General features: G+C 41.1%; 1 protein-coding gene across 1 annotated transcript; it reads left to right on the top strand.

The window, feature by feature from the left end:
• Positions 1-15,801: 15,801 nt before the first annotated feature.
• Positions 15,802-17,585, top strand: LOC106609383 (nuclear factor 7, brain-like). The gene is made up of 2 exons (XM_014208168.2): positions 15,802-15,817; positions 15,937-17,585. The coding sequence occupies exons 1-2, from the start codon at positions 15,802-15,804 to the stop codon at positions 17,583-17,585; spliced, it is 1,665 nt and encodes a 554-aa protein (XP_014063643.2).
• The last annotated feature ends 635 nt before the right edge of the window (positions 17,586-18,220 follow it).

Raw genomic sequence — 18,220 nt, 5'->3', positions numbered from 1 at the left:
ACACACACATGCTGTTGAAACATTTTATTGTTTATTTTTCGCCAAACAAGTCAGTGCAACATATGCACAGCAGATATAGTCAGTGCAACATATGCACAGCAGATATATTTACATTGGACTGAACAAAAATATGCTCACAGAAAACAGTAAACTGAAAAAGAAAATAGCAGAAAAAATGTGCAGAAAAAATATATAGAAAAAAAAAGAGGCAAGAAAAATTATTAGGCAGTATCTTGCCGCACAGCTGGGTCTGGCCACAACGCCTCGTCCACATCACACGCAATATCTTCCCTTGCCAGACATCGAGGGAAGAAGCACCTTGAGTGCCTTATCCATCCCTGAATCGCACCCACATCAATCTCATCACATGCCTCTTCCATAGCCTGCACAAGAGGCATGCGCACAAAGGGCTGCCGGTCGTATACCTTCCACCGCCATGCCGAAAATAACTCTTCTATGGGGTTCAGAAATGGTGAGTATGGTGGGAGGTATTGCACGTGAAATGGTGGGTGGTCAGCAAACCAGTTTTGGACTGGGGCTGCACGATGAAAGCTCACGTTGACCCATACTACAACGTACCGGGTTCTTTGATGGTCTGCATCATTCATACGCTCTGGTGGTGTGAGAATGTTGTGGAGTCTGTCCAGAAATGTGAGAATATGGGCTGTGTTGTATGGTCCAAGGTTGGCATGACGGTGGAGGACACCATGCGTATTGGAGATGGCAGTGCACATTGTGATGTTCCCACCACATTGGCCAGGAACATCTATAATGGCTCTGTGGCCAATGACATTTCTCCCACTTCTTCTGGTCTTTGCTAGGTTGAACCCAGCCTCATCTATAAAGATAAACTCATGTGGGATTGCATGAGCATCCATTTCCAGAACTCCCTGAAAACAAAGAACAAAGGAGTCAATATGGTGTTATCCAGTACACTGAGAAACAATGTTGCGTGTAGTGTACTGCAGTCAATATTGTACTTACATCCACATATGCTCGTCTGACCTCTTTGTTTCTTTGAAAGTTTCTCTCAAACAGCACCTTATAAAGTTGTTTCATTCTGATTTGGTTTCGCTTGAGAATGCGAGCCAATGTGGACAGACTGACTTGTTGAATGTTGTTGAATATGGTGTTGTCTTGGATGATGTGGCTTTGAATTTCTCGTAATCTGATTTCATTATTTTCCAAAACCAAGTTTACAATGGCAGCTTCCTGTACCCTGGTGAACATTTGGCCCCTTCCTCCACCATGGTTGCGTCTCTCAGTCCTTTAGAAAAAAAAACAAAAAAAAACATATAGGGCTTGGACAATGCAGCCTAAAGATATTTCCCCCACAGTAGAGTAAATTCTACAGGAAATGTGTGCAGTTAGTGTATGACATCAGCTATTCATGAAGTAAACAGGTGTCACCCAACTGATACACTATGACATGGGGTGTACTACATAGTGTGAAAGAAATTTTGGTTACATACCTGTACTCCAGTCTAAATGTCCGGATGACACAGGCGACAGTAAAATGGCTCAAGTTGGGCTGCACTCTCTGTCCAACCTCTCGCATTGTCAGCCCATGGTTGATGACATGATCAACTAAGGTTGCTCTGATTTCATTTGAAAGTTGTTGTCTTCTTTGGCCATGAACTCCTCTACCAGCTCTACCCCTACCTCTCATTCTCACCCTCCCTCTTCCTCTTCCTCTCTCTGCAACGGCTTCCATTGTTGTTGTAAAATTAAAGGTGCTTTTCATAGTGCTTACTTCCTGATTGAAGTGGTAACAATTAACCATTGAGGTGTTTGGCCAGGTGGCACATGTATTGGCCAATTAGCTCATGTAGTGTCATTTTGAATGGCAGTGTTTTGAAATGGCAAACATGTGACTTTATGTCAGATTGTTGTGTCTTATGCAGAGAACTGTGTGCAGTGCATTTAAAAAGTGCCATTTTTAATTGCAAAATGTGTGTAAAGCAGAAAATGTGTTTAGACTTTTGGAGACTTGAGAAGAGGTTTTGCTCTCTGTGTGTCAGTTTAAATAATTGTGCTTACCATGTCATTTTAGTGTGTTAGCAACTGGAAAAAACTGTAATAACATTCCACTCATGAGGCCACTAAAGGGCAATTTGGTCATTTGACTGCAGGAACTACGGCAGTCAAGGCAGTAGGCATGCAGTCCCCCTGCTGCCTACTGAGCTGACAGGTAATAAGTGTTTGACTGCATTTGTGTCCAGGAACGGAGGGCCTGAGGGTATCTCAGTCAATACCTAGAGGAACTACGTTCAGATGTCGGTGTTCAGCATGACTGAGTCCTCCAGGGGTGAATGCCAGCCCCTCTCTATTTTCAATGTCCATCCATCTCCTCTAATCCTGAGTGGCACGATGCAGAGACATGTTTAGGCCCTCATGGATTGTGTCTACAACAGGGGGATAACAAAGCCCTCCTTTGTCAGCTGTTGACTTGCAGCTAGGCTGGATCAATTGTTTCAGGGAAGTCAATCAAGTAGTCAATTAGTCCACCCACACAGATTAGTTCAGCAGCTTATAACATAATGATACAGACAGACAAGTCTAGAGGAAATCTGTGTCTAGGTTGATAGAATTGTATATCTGATCAACCTTTTCTTTATGGGGACCTGATGCATAACACTAATTTAAAAAAAAGTGTTACAATAAATGTAATGTTTATAATATACTTCTAAATGTGTAATTATAATATACAGCTAATTTAAATTGTTACCCAATATTATACTAGCACTACACGAACAAAAACAAAATGTTTCAGTATATTAATGAGTCGACACATTCCACCAACTGGTCATAAAACAGAGGGGCAATGAAATATATCATCCCTTAAAACAAAAAAGACAAAAAGCAGTCACGAGTTTTGGGAGAGAGACCAAAAAGCCTATTTCTTATATTGGCAGAGTCGTAATACTACCTGGGTGGCAGCATAAAAGCAATAAATAACATGTAAAAAACTGTTTTCCCTTTAATTGATAACCAGTAAGTACTTACTCGTCCAAGTAAATAATGATCCAACAAAGTATATTGCTCAAGTTCACATCTGTTTACATAATTACAGTGTTTAAAACATTTATACAGTATTCCCCATTGACATTTAGCATCCAATTAACATTTTACTATAGTTCTGTATATCACAATTATCTCTTACCAAAGCAAGTGAAGTGAAATGCAATGGACGATGGGTAATAATTTCTTCGGACATTTCTAGAAATAGAATTAGAACACATACGTATATCTCTGTGCCTTTGTCTCTTCCAGGGAAATTGTTAAAGCTCTTGATTGACGTCGGACACAACAAAGCTCTTGATCATATCTAAAGGAAAGGTGTTCAAGGTTAGAGGCAATATAGTTCACCTATGATAACTGTAGATCGCTTTTTGTCACAGGACAGAAGACAGATCACAGTTGTTGCTGCATAGACTGTCATTAAATTAGTTTCTTTACAGATTAATCACTTCTGGATATTTTAATTGCTTCAGTGAAGAGAACTAGCTCTGCCTAGGATACTGGGAAGATGTACAGCGCACCAGTTTGGACTGCTGTTTCTATAAATGGCTTTGCCAATTAGTACAATATTTTCCAGATTGGAATGGCAAATCCATTACTGAGGACAGAGGTTCTCTCCTTCCCCCTATGCCTTCCAAGTATTCTCTGTGCATTGTTCTATAAAGGGCACACTCTTTGGCAAATTAGTTTGAGACCCCCTGCAAGCCTCTTTCTTCGCCAATCGCCATTTATATTACTGCCAACAGGTCCACGAAAACTGCCAGTGTAATTACTGTGTGTACTTAGGGCTGTGACGTGGGTGCTCCTCACGAACACAAAACACATACAGATCTGCTATCTTAATTTGACATGTGAATTAGTTTGTGGATTATAATTAATGGACATTTTTACAGGGGTTGATACATTTTTCATTAGGGCAAATTAAGTCAGAGATTTTAGAGTGGAAATTACAAATGGTAGAAGCCTTTTAAATCCTCGAACACACAACAAGTTTGCATTTCTCTGCGACAACAGAGTGATCAAATTAAGATAGCACACCTGTACATGTACATGCACAGATAAATGCACATTTTCACACACACACACACACACACACACACACACACACACACACACACACACACACACACACACACACACACACACATTACATTACATTTACATTTACATTTAAGTCATTTAGCAGACGCTCTTATCCAGAACGACTTACACATGCGCGCACACACACACACACACACGGTTGAATTCACATTTGCGCTCACAAACACGCACACAGTCACTACTGCTCAGCGTTCAACACCATAGTGCCCACAAAGCTCATCACTAAGCTAAGGACCCTGGGACTAAACACCTCCCTCTGCAACTGGATCCTGTACTTCCTGACTGCCCACCTCCAGGTGGTAAGGGTAGGCAACAACACATCTGCCACGCTGATCCTCAACACTGGGGCCCCTCAGGGGTGCATGCTTAGTCCCCTCCTGTACTCTCTGTTCACCCACGACTGCGTGGCCATGCACGACTCTAACACCATCATTAAGTTTGCTCACGACACAACAGTGGTAGGCCTGAACACCAACAACGATGAGACATCCTATTGGGAGGAGGACAGAGACCTCGCAGTGTGATGCCAAGACAACAACCTCTCCCTCAATGTGAGCAAGACAAAGGAGCTGATCGTGGACTATAGGAAAAGGAGGGCTGAACAGGTCCCCATTAAAATTGACAGGGCTGAAGTGGAGCGGGTCGAGAGTTTCAAGTTCCTTGGTGTCCACATCACCAAACGAACTATCATGGTCAAAACACAACAATATAGTTGTGAAGAGGGCACGACAACACCTTTTCCCCCCTCAGGAGACTGAAAAGATTTGGCATAGGTCCCCAGCTCCTCAAAAAGTTATACAGCTGCACCATCGAGAGCATCCTGACCGGTTGCATCACCGCCTGGTATCGAAACTGCTCGGCATCTGACCGTAGGGCGCTACAGAGGGTAGTGCGTATGGCCCAGTACATCACTGGGGCCAAGCTTCCTGACATCCAGGACCTAAATACAAGGCAATGTCAGAGGAAGGCCCTAAAAATTGTCAAGGCTCCAGTCACCCAAGTCATAAACTGTACTCTCTGTTACAGCATGGCAAGCGGTACTGGAGTGCCAAGTCTAGAACCAAGAGGCTCCTTAAAAGCTTCTACCCCCAAGCCATAAGACTGCTGAACAATTAATCAAATGGCCACCCAGACTATTTACATTGACACCCTATGTTTTTACACTGCTGCTACTTGCTGTTTATTGTCTATGCATAGTCACTTCACAAATTACCTTGACTAACCTTTTCCCCCGCACATTCACTCGGTACCAGTAGCCCATGTTGCAGCCTCATTATTGTTATGTCATTTTATTGTGTTACTTTTTGATTTGGTTTGTTTACTTTAGTTTATTTAGTAAATATTTTCTTAACCAAAAATGCAGCTCAAGAAATAGAGTTAAGTGCGTGTTAGTAAGCATTTCACTGTAAGGTCTACACCTGCTGTATTCGGCGCATATGCCAAATAAAATTAGATTTGATTTGTATGTGAGGGGCGGACGCTGCCTGTTCCAAACACAGCTCTGAAACAGGATAATGAGCTGTATCCTGCCAGTGACCCCGAGCTAAATGCTGCCTGCACCCCTCCATCTCTCTCCCTTTCTCTTCCTCTCTCTCTCTTCCTTCTCCTCCGCCCTAACCATGGAGCCAGCGGTGATGTCTTTTAGACTGTCCCTAGACGAACAGACAGATAGACATACAGACAGCGGATGTCTGCCTCCCTATTTCAATGACAGTAAACATGACATTTTCTTCCCCATAACCGCTCGGCTGATGCCATTTCATTTTATGTCTAATTGTTGACTTAGCCGCTTTGAAGATTGCCAGTTGACCGCATACGCCCGCTGACTGATTACATTATTGGGGTTAAGGGCTAATTGCTCGGTAGCTAGCTTTATGTGTGCATGGCTGCTGCAGAATCCTGGGATGCTCACCTCTAGGTCAAGTCCAAGTCCACGTTACAGAAACCAAAATGAGTTTGGGAAAAACACAGGCATGTTTAATAATGCTTGAGTGTGTTGCGTTCACATATACATTACATTTTAGCAGATGTTCTTATCTAGATCGACTTACATCCATCTTAAGATAGCTAGGTGAGACAACCACAAATCACAGTCATAGTAAGTACATTTTTCTTCAATAAAGTAGCTATCAACAAAGCCAGTGCTCGTGAGAAAAGACAAACGCTAGTTTTACTGCAAACAAGACAAGGGTGTTTTTTTTATATATATATTCTTTGAAGAGGTTGGCTTTCATTTTACGTTTGAGTCATTTAGCAGATGCTCTTATGCAGAGCGACTTACAGTAGTGAATGCATACATTTCATACATTTTTTTTCATACTGGTCCCCCGTGGGAATCAAACCCACAACCCTGGCGTTGCAAACACCATGCTCTACCAACTGAGCCACACGGGACCCCAACTTTCAAAAGTTTTTGGAAGATGGGCAGGGACTCAGCTGTCCTGACATGAGGGGAAGCTTGTTCCACCATTTGAGTGCCAGGACATAGACATCATCAGGACATAGCCTGGGATGAGCGAGAGCTGCCCCTTGTAGGGGTGGGAAGGCTAAGAGAAAAGCATGCTGGGTTGAAAAGCAACTACCGTATAAAAGTCCTTTGGAGATACGACAGCCTTGTCTTACTACTATTACCATTGGATTATCCTGAAATAAATGTAATCTGATGGGAACCTTGAAGACAGGACAGGCTTGGTCATATGTAGCACTCACGTCCCAAGGACATGTCCCTCACAGCACAGATGGATTGAAATCCCTCCAGAGGAAGACCTGTCTTTGGTCTGTCTGTCTGTCTGTCTTTGGTCTGTCTTTGGTCTGTGCGTGTGAGTGGGCGTGTGTGTGTGTTTGTGCATGTGTGTGTTTGCATCTGTGTCTGTGCATCTGTGTGTGAATTACAGTGTGTGTGTGACTGTGGCATTCCCTAAAGTATGCAGGCACATAAGAGTGAACGCCAGATAGATAGGGGGATGTGTGTAAATAGAGTGAGAAGAGGGTGGTGGGAGACAAAATGGAGGTACAGTGACAGTGAGGGGTGGGACACAAAGTGGAGGTACAGTGACAGTGAGGAGAGTGGTGGGACACAAAGTGGAGGTACAGTGTGCTTTCTTTAATGGAGCGCTGGCATGAGTCACAGGTGCAATCCATGGCCATTAGCATAGAATCACTGTATTGTGTGGGAGCTTTCCACCTCATTCATATCAGCTGTGAGTCAACACCCCTGTCCAAGCTGAGGGACCAGCAGGCGAAGCTGTGGCAAATGGAGGTGTCTCCGACCCATTGAATCAATGCAGTGAGATCATGTAGTGTGTGATGTTTGACTTCGCCCTCGGTCTACTACCACACTGATATGTCCAACGTCTCTTCTGCTGTTTCTGGTAGGGAGTAGGAGGCTTTTAAAATAGACCTTGAATAGAGAGGAGAGTGTTTTTTGTCAATGCCTTGCGAGCAGCTCTTTTTTTTACCAAGGCCCTGAAATACCTGTGTAGAGGTGGGATCTTTGTGTTTCCTGTTTAGAGTTTTTAATTGTTTGTGGTCTGCTTGTGTAACGCCCTGGTCATAGGGAGGTTTTTTTTTGTTCTTTATTTTGGTTAGGCCAGGGTGTTACATTGGGTGGGCGTTCTATGTTCTTTTTCTATGTTTTTGTATTTCTTTGTTTTGGTCTGTGTGTGGCTCCCAATCAGGCACAGCTGAAGTTCGTTGTTGTTGATTGGGAGTCACACATAAGTGCATGTTTTTCCGTTGGGGTTTTGTGGGTAATTGTTTCTGTTCAGTGTTTCTCCTGACAGGACTGTTGGCTGTCAGTTTCTTATTTTGTATTTGTATAGTGTTCCATTTAATAATTAAATATGATGAACACTAACTCCGCTGCGTTTTGGTCCACTCTCTCTTCAGACAGCCCTTACAGCTTGCTTGTCCTTGACTTGACAAAACCTACTAAATGAAGTTCAAGTTTAATTATTAGTTGTATGTACAGGATACACGTGGTATTCACATCCAACGAAATGCTTACTTGCAGGTTCCTTCTCGACAATGCAACAAAAATAATAAATAAGAAAATATGAGAATATGAACATAGATTAATGGCTCAGCAGAATAAAATAAACATTTTAGCATAAGTATTATACAGGAAGGCACAGTTTATAGTACAATATTTACACATGTATCAGGGAAGTTACTAGTTTAGATATCCATGAATGCAGTGTGTATTTTGGTAATTCGAGAGCTTTGGACTATAAAGGTTCTATCTGCATTTTAGTCAAAATGTAGTTATTGACATAGCCTTATTCTGTTCAATGTTCTCTACCTATATAGTACTCTAAACACCCCAATTCATGTTGTTCAGTTCAAAATAATATAAGATTAAAATTGCTGACACCATTCAAACCAATGAGGGTTCAAAGCCAATTATCTCAGAATCATCTTTTTGCAGATAGAACCTTATAGTCCCAAGCTCTCGAATTAAAATACTTTCACCTTATGGCAAAATGGGTCTGAACATGGTACTAGGCTAGAGTACCCTTATTAGTTCAAACAAAGCAATGTGATGATACAGTCTATTTACCAGCTCTCCTCTCTGCAATGCGAATGACCACAGGACTCCAATCCTGGAATGGCTTAGGAAGGATTATTATAATTAATAAGTATTATAATAACAGTATTATAATAACATTTTTAATAATCTAGAAAATATGACTCTGAATTAGGTAACATTTCTTATGCACTCTGCGTCTAACTGAGCATGACTGAGCTGTCTAGAGTATGCCTGACCTTTAAGATGAGATTTGGGTTATGGTGGATTTTGGAGAATTTTGGGATGTATTTGCATAATGGGAGTGGACTGTTGCACCGTGTTGACCTTTTTTACCATTGCAGACAGTATTCCCCTCTCAAATACTGGTGGAAATATAGGTTGGCCTAGACACCGTTTCTCCTGTCCCTAAAACGATATCCGGCATTTGGATTGCTAACATTGGAATACCTTTAAAGGCCACCCCATTTCCATGCCCTTCTCACCACTTCTTAGAAGGCTGTCCCATACACATGCCTCCATGTCCTTGTCTACTGTGGGGGACACATCAGACTGTTATAGGCCTTAAGCAAAACTTTTCAAAACCTTTTTTTTTTTAAATCAGGGCCCTTAAAAGAGATCATGACTTCTCTCATTCTATTCATCAGTCAGATGTTAATCATGATAATTTGATGACTCAAGAGAGGATAGAGAGAGGCGGACAGAACCCTACTCTGCGTTTACCACCCATCTGGAGTCGCTGCAGAAGGCATCCTCCCCTTGTCTCCAAACCTCATTTCTTCTATTTACAGAGGGGAGAGTGGGGTAAGTTGAGCCATTTTTTACATTCAGCATCACTCCATCAAGGAAAATATAGTATTCTTTCTAACAAAGATATCTACATCCCTGGAAATGATCAGAATTCATGTAAACATTACAGTTTCGAAAACATAGCTTGTCCTTTCCCCGGGTATGTGGTGAGTCGAGCCGTGAGACAGGGTAAGTTAAACCGCCTACACATTTCTGTACTGAATAAAATACTACTACTACCACCCTTTCAAAACCATGTCTATCTTTATTTCCCAAACACAATTCAACTTAATCAAAATCACTTTTTTGTCTTCTAATAATTTTAGGCATCTTTTAACACAGGCCAGCAAACACTTTTTTTTAAACACTATTAACATAGTTAATAGCTCATGTTATTAGCTCATATTCCAGCGATAATACCTTCCATTACGTCTGGGAAGAAAAATCGTACATTTTTATCAACTTGCTATTGGCTCAACCATTGGCTCAAGGCAAACATTTTGACTATATTAGCCCACACAGCTACAAGGATGCACTTTCATGCTAGGTTTAGGACCTTATATTAAAGCTTACAGAGACCCAAACTGATGTAAAGATTCATCTTAAAAAGTATTTACGTTTGTTTAGAAACATGCATGAAGAAACATCGCACACAATAAAATCATGTGACTTGGTGAAAATTCATTTTTTGGACCTAACTTGCTTACCACTTTTTCAGTGTTGTTTCTTCCTTCATGAAATGATGACCTCTTCCTAAATATTTGGTCAAATAATTAATTTTGTGTATGGTTTCCTAGAAACAAGGGTGGCTCAACTTACCCCACTCTCCCCTACAGAGCATTACCCAAATAATCCAAAAAATATAAATGTTTTATTGTCACATACACCGGATGGATGCAGTGTTGTTTTAACCAGTCAGCCATAGTAGTACAACGCCCCTGGAGAGAATGAGGGGTAAGTGTCTTGCTCAAGGGCACATCAACCAATTTTTCACTTTGTCTGTTCGGGAATTCAAACCAGTGACCTTTCACTTACTGGCCCAACGCTCTAACTGCTAGGCTACTTGCCGCCTTCACTATGAACCCACTCACCGAACAACCTTGTTGGAGTTTGCTGTAGATACGTCACTTATCATCAAGTTGGATTTATCGTTGTGTTTGTTTAGAGATTTCATTTAATAAGATATCTGCCAAAACCCTTTCTCCCTCCTCTTTGTCTGGAATTTTAAAGGGCACTCACATGGCCTTGGATTGAGAACAGCCTGTACTGTTGCCAGCTAACAACCTTATCCTCTAAAGAAGGCCATGTTCTACTTCAAAGTCCAAGTTTGTTGGGAAAGTAACTTGATTTTGCACACATAGTATTGGTTTAAGACATTTTTTATTCTTCTTGAAATGGTCAATACACTGCTGTTCTGACAATTACAGTACAAACCAGTCTCAGTCGTTCATAATTAAGATACATAATAGGTCATTAAACATTCATGTCACAGATCATTGCCATTATCTCAGAGTCCACATTACTTGGATCAGCGACTAAATGTGGGCTTGGGTCAATAGTTCAGACTTCAATAGACTGACGACATATAATCCATATTCAGGAAGGTATTCCCATGTGAAGCGTACCAATGAAATCCTCCTATACTTTACATGTTTGGTTCATATTATTTTACCAGCGAGTGTACTTAAAGTGTCTCGGTCTAACTCATACCAAAAGGTCACTCTTATGTTTAGCTGTAGCCCTTGCCATGCCTCTGGGTGTACAGAACTTGTATGGCAAATAATGAGCAAAGGTCAACATCTTAGTGTTGTCATTCAGCTCGAGACTCTTTCACTGGATGCTTAAAGAATTTTGTGGTCAAGCATTTTAACCCAAAGTTTCCCAAAGCAGTTTCAACCCAGTTCTTCCCTTAATTATTATATTATTCCTTCAGAAAAACATATCAAACTCTTTTGGACCTTCCAGAATTAAGTTGCTTTGTTTTAAATGAAGGGGAATCATTCAAATGAATGAGTAATGCGATCTCCTTCAGCAGACAGCAGTTAGAGGACCAATATAAACGTAATTATATTTATCATACAAACATGTCAGATCTGATAAGTCATGAGGAGAGGGAGGGGGTGGGATGATTCATTTAGTCGTCCGTCCGCAGAGCGAACTGGGGGATATCACATCACCAATTAATATAATTTAGGTTCGGCTAATCAGATAAGGTGGAAAAGGCTTAGACCAAGATGGAGGCCCCCCTGCCGTATCTCTCTCACTCAGACCCTCATCTATAATGAAACACTTCCTAAGTCTGAGGTGTTTTATATTAAACGCTACGTGCTCTTTTTACGAATTGTCTCATGTACTCTCAATTCAATAACATGTTTGTTGTTATTTTTTCGATTTTGCATCATTTATATGGAGTGTTCCTTTCTTCTTTCTTCTTTGCTGGAATACTCTTCGTGGAACAAGCTTTCTTATTAGTACCCAAGCTTAATGGCACTGTGTTATGTGATGTGTGGTTACACTAACTTCTGACTTTGATTGTGTTGAATGTGGAAACCAGTGTGCAATGAAGAGAGCCTTATTCAGAGAACATACAGAGAGTACAAAAGTATGACGTAGAATCAAGATAATGAGTGTGATATTATTCATGGGTTGAGGTACATTAACTTCTCAAATGTGCAATCCACACTTAGGTGGCCCACACCTTCCCACAGTGCATCAGAGCATGTGACAGCATCTCATCAACTTTGTTTCCTGCTACCTTTGCTACTTTTTCATAGTTGAATTGTGTTGAATTACACTACCGAAGAGAAGAGGTAGTCAACTTTAGTAACTTCATGAATATAATTATTATTGTGTATACTGTCTCATGGTAGGCATTGTGAATCAAAGTTATAGGGAACATACATATAAAGTAAGTAGATGGAAATTATTCTGATTTACCATTTGTCAGACTCTCTGCGTAGAGGGAGAATTCTTAAACACTGTTGTTTTTATCCTCTTGGCAGGCAAAGATTACAGAATAAATGAATGCCCAATTTTACTGAGTCAAGCTGACATAAGGAAAATAAAAACTGAAATTGCACAATGGTATTAAAAGGACTAAGCGCTGTCCACATAAGCCTTCATTTTGATTACATTCTCCCTCATCCCATTTCTTAGAAAGACCACTTTCAGAATCCATTTTGACATCCTTTTTCAAGCTTGCAACAGGAATCTCTCAACGTCCAATGCACACTTAACAGCACACGCCGGTAATTTACTACTCTCTCAAAGCCTTGTCTACAATGCTCAAAGGGATAGAAAACAGTGATCATAAATCGAACAGAATATGTTTTGATCAGTACTGCACCACTCTATAGTACAGCTTATGATTTTAAGGCTGGGCTGGGGGACACACAATTTGTCCTCCTTTGTTAACATCAAAAGATTTACCTTGGAGTGATTCTGCTCCATGCATGTACATGCATATCAATGTTATGTAGTGGTTAATTAAAACGCAGTGGGTTTTGCCAGTATTCTCTCCAGCCCACACACACTGTCATGGAAAATTAGGTTGGTATAACCTTGAAATAACCATGTTGATGGTCAGCTCTCCATAACATCTAGGATATTCATGGAGCCTACTCAGAGAAATCCAGGCACTAAAATCACTAAGGTGTTGGTGAAATACCCACTTTGAAATTGAAATGCATGTTACTACAATTGGTGTGTGCGTGCTTCTGCTACAGGTAAGCACATGAATGTTTGGTAAAATACATTTTAAAAGTATAAAAGGTTGCATCCCAGATTTCAGCAAATGAAACATAAAAAGGGATGAAAAGTGATATGTTCCATACTTTGGTATGTGTGAGTGACTCTCTGGAATGTGTGGCAGTTTTTGTTTGCTTCTTGCAATTCTGATAATACGTAGTTTGGTGCATACAGCTGACTGCTGTCCTGAGGCACTTGAAACTGTGGAACTTATGCCTGATAGTCTGGGGTGAATTCTGACTGACCCATCCAGTGTCCTGGTCACTACTACTGCACCACTTAGAGGAAGGAGGACAGATCTCACTCCACCAGCAGTTGTTCTGCTATTTCATACAGAAACAACCATTCACACTATATGAGCAGAAGGCTATTATTTAATAGAGAACAGAAGAGAAGAGATATTAGAGAGCAGGAAAATGTGCCATTTTAGCGAGAGTCCAGTCCTATGTAAAGAAATGAAATCTGTCCCTTTAAGAAGAGCACTAGCCAAACAGCACAGCAGTATTGGGAGAGGCTAAAATGAAACTAAAATGAAGAAACATGTATCAGGCACGGAAACGTCTTTCCTCTTCAGAAATCTCTGTACACTAAACACGTCATACTGTAGCTTGATCATCTGTTAAAGAGTCACTATACAGAAATCTCGCAGCCGTTTCATGGTTGCAAAAATTCTATTAGTTCGCCTAATTTCAATTTGTGTCATAACAAGCAAGTATAGTGTAGAGAATCATTGTACCATCTAAACCGCTGTGAAATATATTTTCCATAACCAAAAATATTGTATTTTCAGCTGTTTGAAGTTGGTGTACAAAACCGAAAGTATAGAAATAGCACACATAGAACAAATCTACCACTTCTTAGACTTGCTTTCAATGAGAAGGATAAATCTAGGATACATCTATAATTTACATTTCTATGTGAATTTTGTGGGTCGTCCAAAAAGTTACATATTGCAATTTTAAACACTTGTGCCTTTGGTAAGGCATTTCCCCTCAATGAAATAGATTAGCTGACAACTTCACAAAAACAATGCACGCACTTCAATGTTGTGATTCTGGATGGCCAGATAGCTATCACAATGACAAGAAGCTACCATGAGGGGAATCGTAGGTGGCTCGTTTCAGCTCATTGTATCTTTTTATTGATACCTGAGAGATCCTACAAAGCAGGTTTGAGGAGTTGGCCAAGTAACTTTAGTCAACTATGAGTACAACTCTGGATAACCGGTCATACGAAAGTGGCTCACCTTTTAGCCAGATTAAATTTATATGGCAATGAATCCTTAAGAACTAACCTGCTCCTGCTCCGGGGCAGGATAACTCCACTTACCCTGAATGAAATGACTGAGACGCGAGTTCAGGACCAATGAATTCAGATTCCCTCCCTCTTGCGAAGATTGCATCATCATCCCCTTCATTTGTGTCACGTCCTGACCGTAGTAAGATGTTATTTTCTATGGTAGAGTAAGTCAGTGCGTGACAGGGGGTGTTTTGTGTTTTTCTATGTTTTCTATTTCTATGTTCTTAGGTTCTAGTTTTTGTATTTCTATGTTGGTTTGTTTGGGATGATCTCCAATTGGAGGAAGCTGGTCCTCGTTGTCTCTAATTGGAGATCATACTTAAGTAGGGGTTTTTCTTCCTGGGTTTTGTGGGTGATTCTTTTTGAGTAGTGTTTGATTCTCCTCTGTGTCATGGTTTGTTGTTTTTGTCTGGTCAGTTATTTGATGTATTGCATTAGTTTCACAGAGTAAATAAAATGTGGAACTACACACACGCTGCACCTTGGTCCTCTCCTTACGACAGCCGTGACAATTTGAGGAAGATGACTGATTCAATATTTTATTAATTCAATGTTTTTTGTGTGTATAATTATTATTTTTTAAAGTTAAAATACCAACACATTATTTAGTAATGACAGAATGCATTTGACATTTTTGTATGACTTAATACAATTATTTTATCGATAGGAGTTGGTTATACATTGATAAGCACATCAAAGCACACCAAAGACGCCATTACGATAAGTAGTAAAATAAAGACTGCACTTCTAAAAGCCTAATTCACACTATAGCCTACTAGATTTGATAGATAACTTTTCCTTCATTTTGATTTCAGCACTGACTTGCCCATAGATTGATGGTTTCAACATTGTTTCAATAAAGAGTTTGGCGTTCGACCAGCCACGTGCAACATGCACGCTCAGTTACAAGACTGCTAGAGTTAGCGGCAGCCGGGCAAGAAGTATCCACCGTCACAGTACAGATGAATCCTGAGCTTCAATGTGAAGCTAACTGAAGCTTGTTAGCTTTAGAAAACCCTTAGTAGATCTAGCTTTCTTCGTAGGATAGCCCGCATGTCTTGCCATGAGGTGTTTTGACTGATATCACGTCTATGCTAATATGGCAAAGAATTTGCTAGCTATCTAACCACAACTGTAATGAGGTATTTGAAAGACAAGTGCTCACTGTGTAAATTAATTTATGCTTTCAATAAATATTGAAGACAAAATATAGTTTACACATCAACAATTAAGCCAACACCATCTGTTTAGCCCCATAGTTGTGCACGCGTTGGTTTTGTTGCTAAACAACAAACCCATCTATGGTAAGAGATATTCATATGGGCTGGTATCCTGGTAAATTTACCCGGTTCCAAATATATTCTCTGAAGTTGTCTGTTTAGTCATTAGTTTGTATTATAGAGAGCCAACTGATCCCAGGAAATGTTTTATATTTTCACCTCTGATCTGTCTAGATATAGCCACCTCCAGCAGTCTCCTGTCTGAAGAGCAGTTATTGTGCTCTATCTGTCTGGATGTGTTCACTGAGCCAGTCACCACTCCATGTGGACACAACTTCTGCAAGGAATGTATAAGACAGTACTGGGATAGCAATGACCTGTGCCTGTGTCCAATGTGTAAGGAGAAATTACATAGAAAACCTGCGCTTCGCATCAATACTTTCATATCTGAGATGGCTGCTCAGTTCAGGAAGTCAGTTGAAGTGAAGGCCACCAGCAGCCGAGATCAATGCCCTGTTCAACCCCTTGAAGTCCCCTGTGACATCTGCACTGGGACGAAGTTCAAGGCCCTAAAGTCCTGCCTGGTGTGTCAGACCTCTTACTGTGAGACTCACCTGGAGCCTCATCAGAGAGTCCCAGCCTTAAAGAGACACAAGCTGATCAAACCTCTGGAGAATCTGGAAGACAGGATGTGTAAGAAGCACAACAGACTCCTGGAGCTGTTCTGCAGAACTGACCAGACATGTCTTTGTGTGTTGTGCTTCAAAACAGACCATATGGCTCATGACATTATCACTATAGAGGAAGAGTATGAAGAGAAGAAGGTTCAGCTGGGGAAGACTGAGGCAGAAGTGCAGCAGATGATCCAGGAGAGACTGCAGAAGGTTCAGGAGATCAAACACTCAGTAGATCTCAGCAAGAAAGAGGCACAGAGAGAGATATCAAACAGTGTGCAGGTCTTCACTGATCTGGTGCGATCCTTTGAGAGAAGCCAGGCTGAGCTCATTGAGATGTTTGAGGAAAACCAGAAAGCAGCAGAGAGGCAGGCTGAAGGGCTCATTAAAGACCTTGAGCAGGAAATCAATGTGCTGAAGAAGAGAAGCACTGAGCTGGAGCAGCTCTCACACACTGAGGACCACTTCTTCCTCCTCCCCCAGAGCTTCCCATCTCTGTGCAACCCTCCACCCACCAAGGACTGGTCTGAGGTCTGTGTTCACCGTGATATTTGTGTAGGGACTGTGATGGGAGCTGTATCTCAGCTTGAGGAGGCACTTATGAGAGAGGTGAGGAAGTTGTGTGATGCTGAGTTAAAGAGGATTCAGCTGTATACAGTGGATGTGACACTGGACCCTGATACAGCATATCCCGAACTAACCCTTTCTGAGGATTGGAAACAAGTGAGACATGAAGGCACACAAAATAAACTCTCTGACAACCCAGAAAGGTTTGATTCTATTTGTTGTGTCCTGGGAAAGAAGGGGTTCTTCTCAGGGAGATTTTACTATGAGGTGACGGTTCAGGGGAAGACTAAGTGGGATTTAGGAGTGGCCAGAGAGTCCATCAACAGGAAGGGAAAGATCATATTAAAACCTCAAAATGGATACTGGACTGTGGTCCTCAGGAATGGGAATGAGTATAAGGCCAAAGCAGGACACCCTGTTACCCTCTCATTGAGAAAGAAGCCCCAGAAGGTGGGGGTGTTTGTGGATTATGAGGAGGGTCAGGTGTCCATTTATGATGTGGAGGCCAGGTCTCATATCTACTCTTACACTGGTTGCATATTCACTGAAAAACTACATCCATACTTCAGCCCCTGTAGTAATGCTGGTGGTAAAAACTCTGCTCCTCTGATCATCTCTTCTGTCAATCTCCAAAATGGTTAGCTGATTGTCATTCTTTAGAGGAGGCTATGGTATGAAATGTAATTCCACACTTTAAAAAAATATGACCTTTGTCTTGTGATCCCTCCGTCATTCTAAATATGAAATAAAAAGTTAATGTACCACCAATCTTTAAGCAGTTAAGAACAGTTTGATTGATCAATTGCTTAATAAAGTGTTTACTGAACAGTGGGCTTTTACATGTAATGCTGTACATTAGTTACTAGATGAAAGAAAGCAACTGACCTATTGTTTTACATGTTAGAGTATGTAATTGTGGTAAGTCAGAGGAACAGAATGACCCTCACCACCCCTCACACACTGTAAGACCTGTGGAGTGTTGTGGTATCTCCTCTTCTTGGCCAGAATAGAACCCTGATGATTTTGAGAAATGATTTAGACTCTGACGGTGAATGTACACTAGATAGCGGTAAATTGCCGCGTGCCACTTAGGCCGCCCATTGTGACTCACTTGTGGGTGTGCTGGCAGTATATGGCAGCATCCAGCAGCATGTTTGATTGTGCGTCAAGAATTCAGCATAGCAAGTTTGTATGAAGGTCTGGTTATTAAATGGGTACATAGTTCAATAGTGATATCCTTGAAAACGCTTTAGTGACAAATAAACTTTGCTGCCCTG

This window comes from Salmo salar, chromosome ssa07, assembly GCF_905237065.1.
Source record: "Salmo salar chromosome ssa07, Ssal_v3.1, whole genome shotgun sequence".
In the NCBI taxonomy this organism is placed as follows: domain Eukaryota; kingdom Metazoa; phylum Chordata; class Actinopteri; order Salmoniformes; family Salmonidae; genus Salmo; species Salmo salar.
The sequence above is the reverse complement of the archived record's forward strand: the minus strand, read 5'-3'. Positions and strand labels throughout refer to the sequence as shown.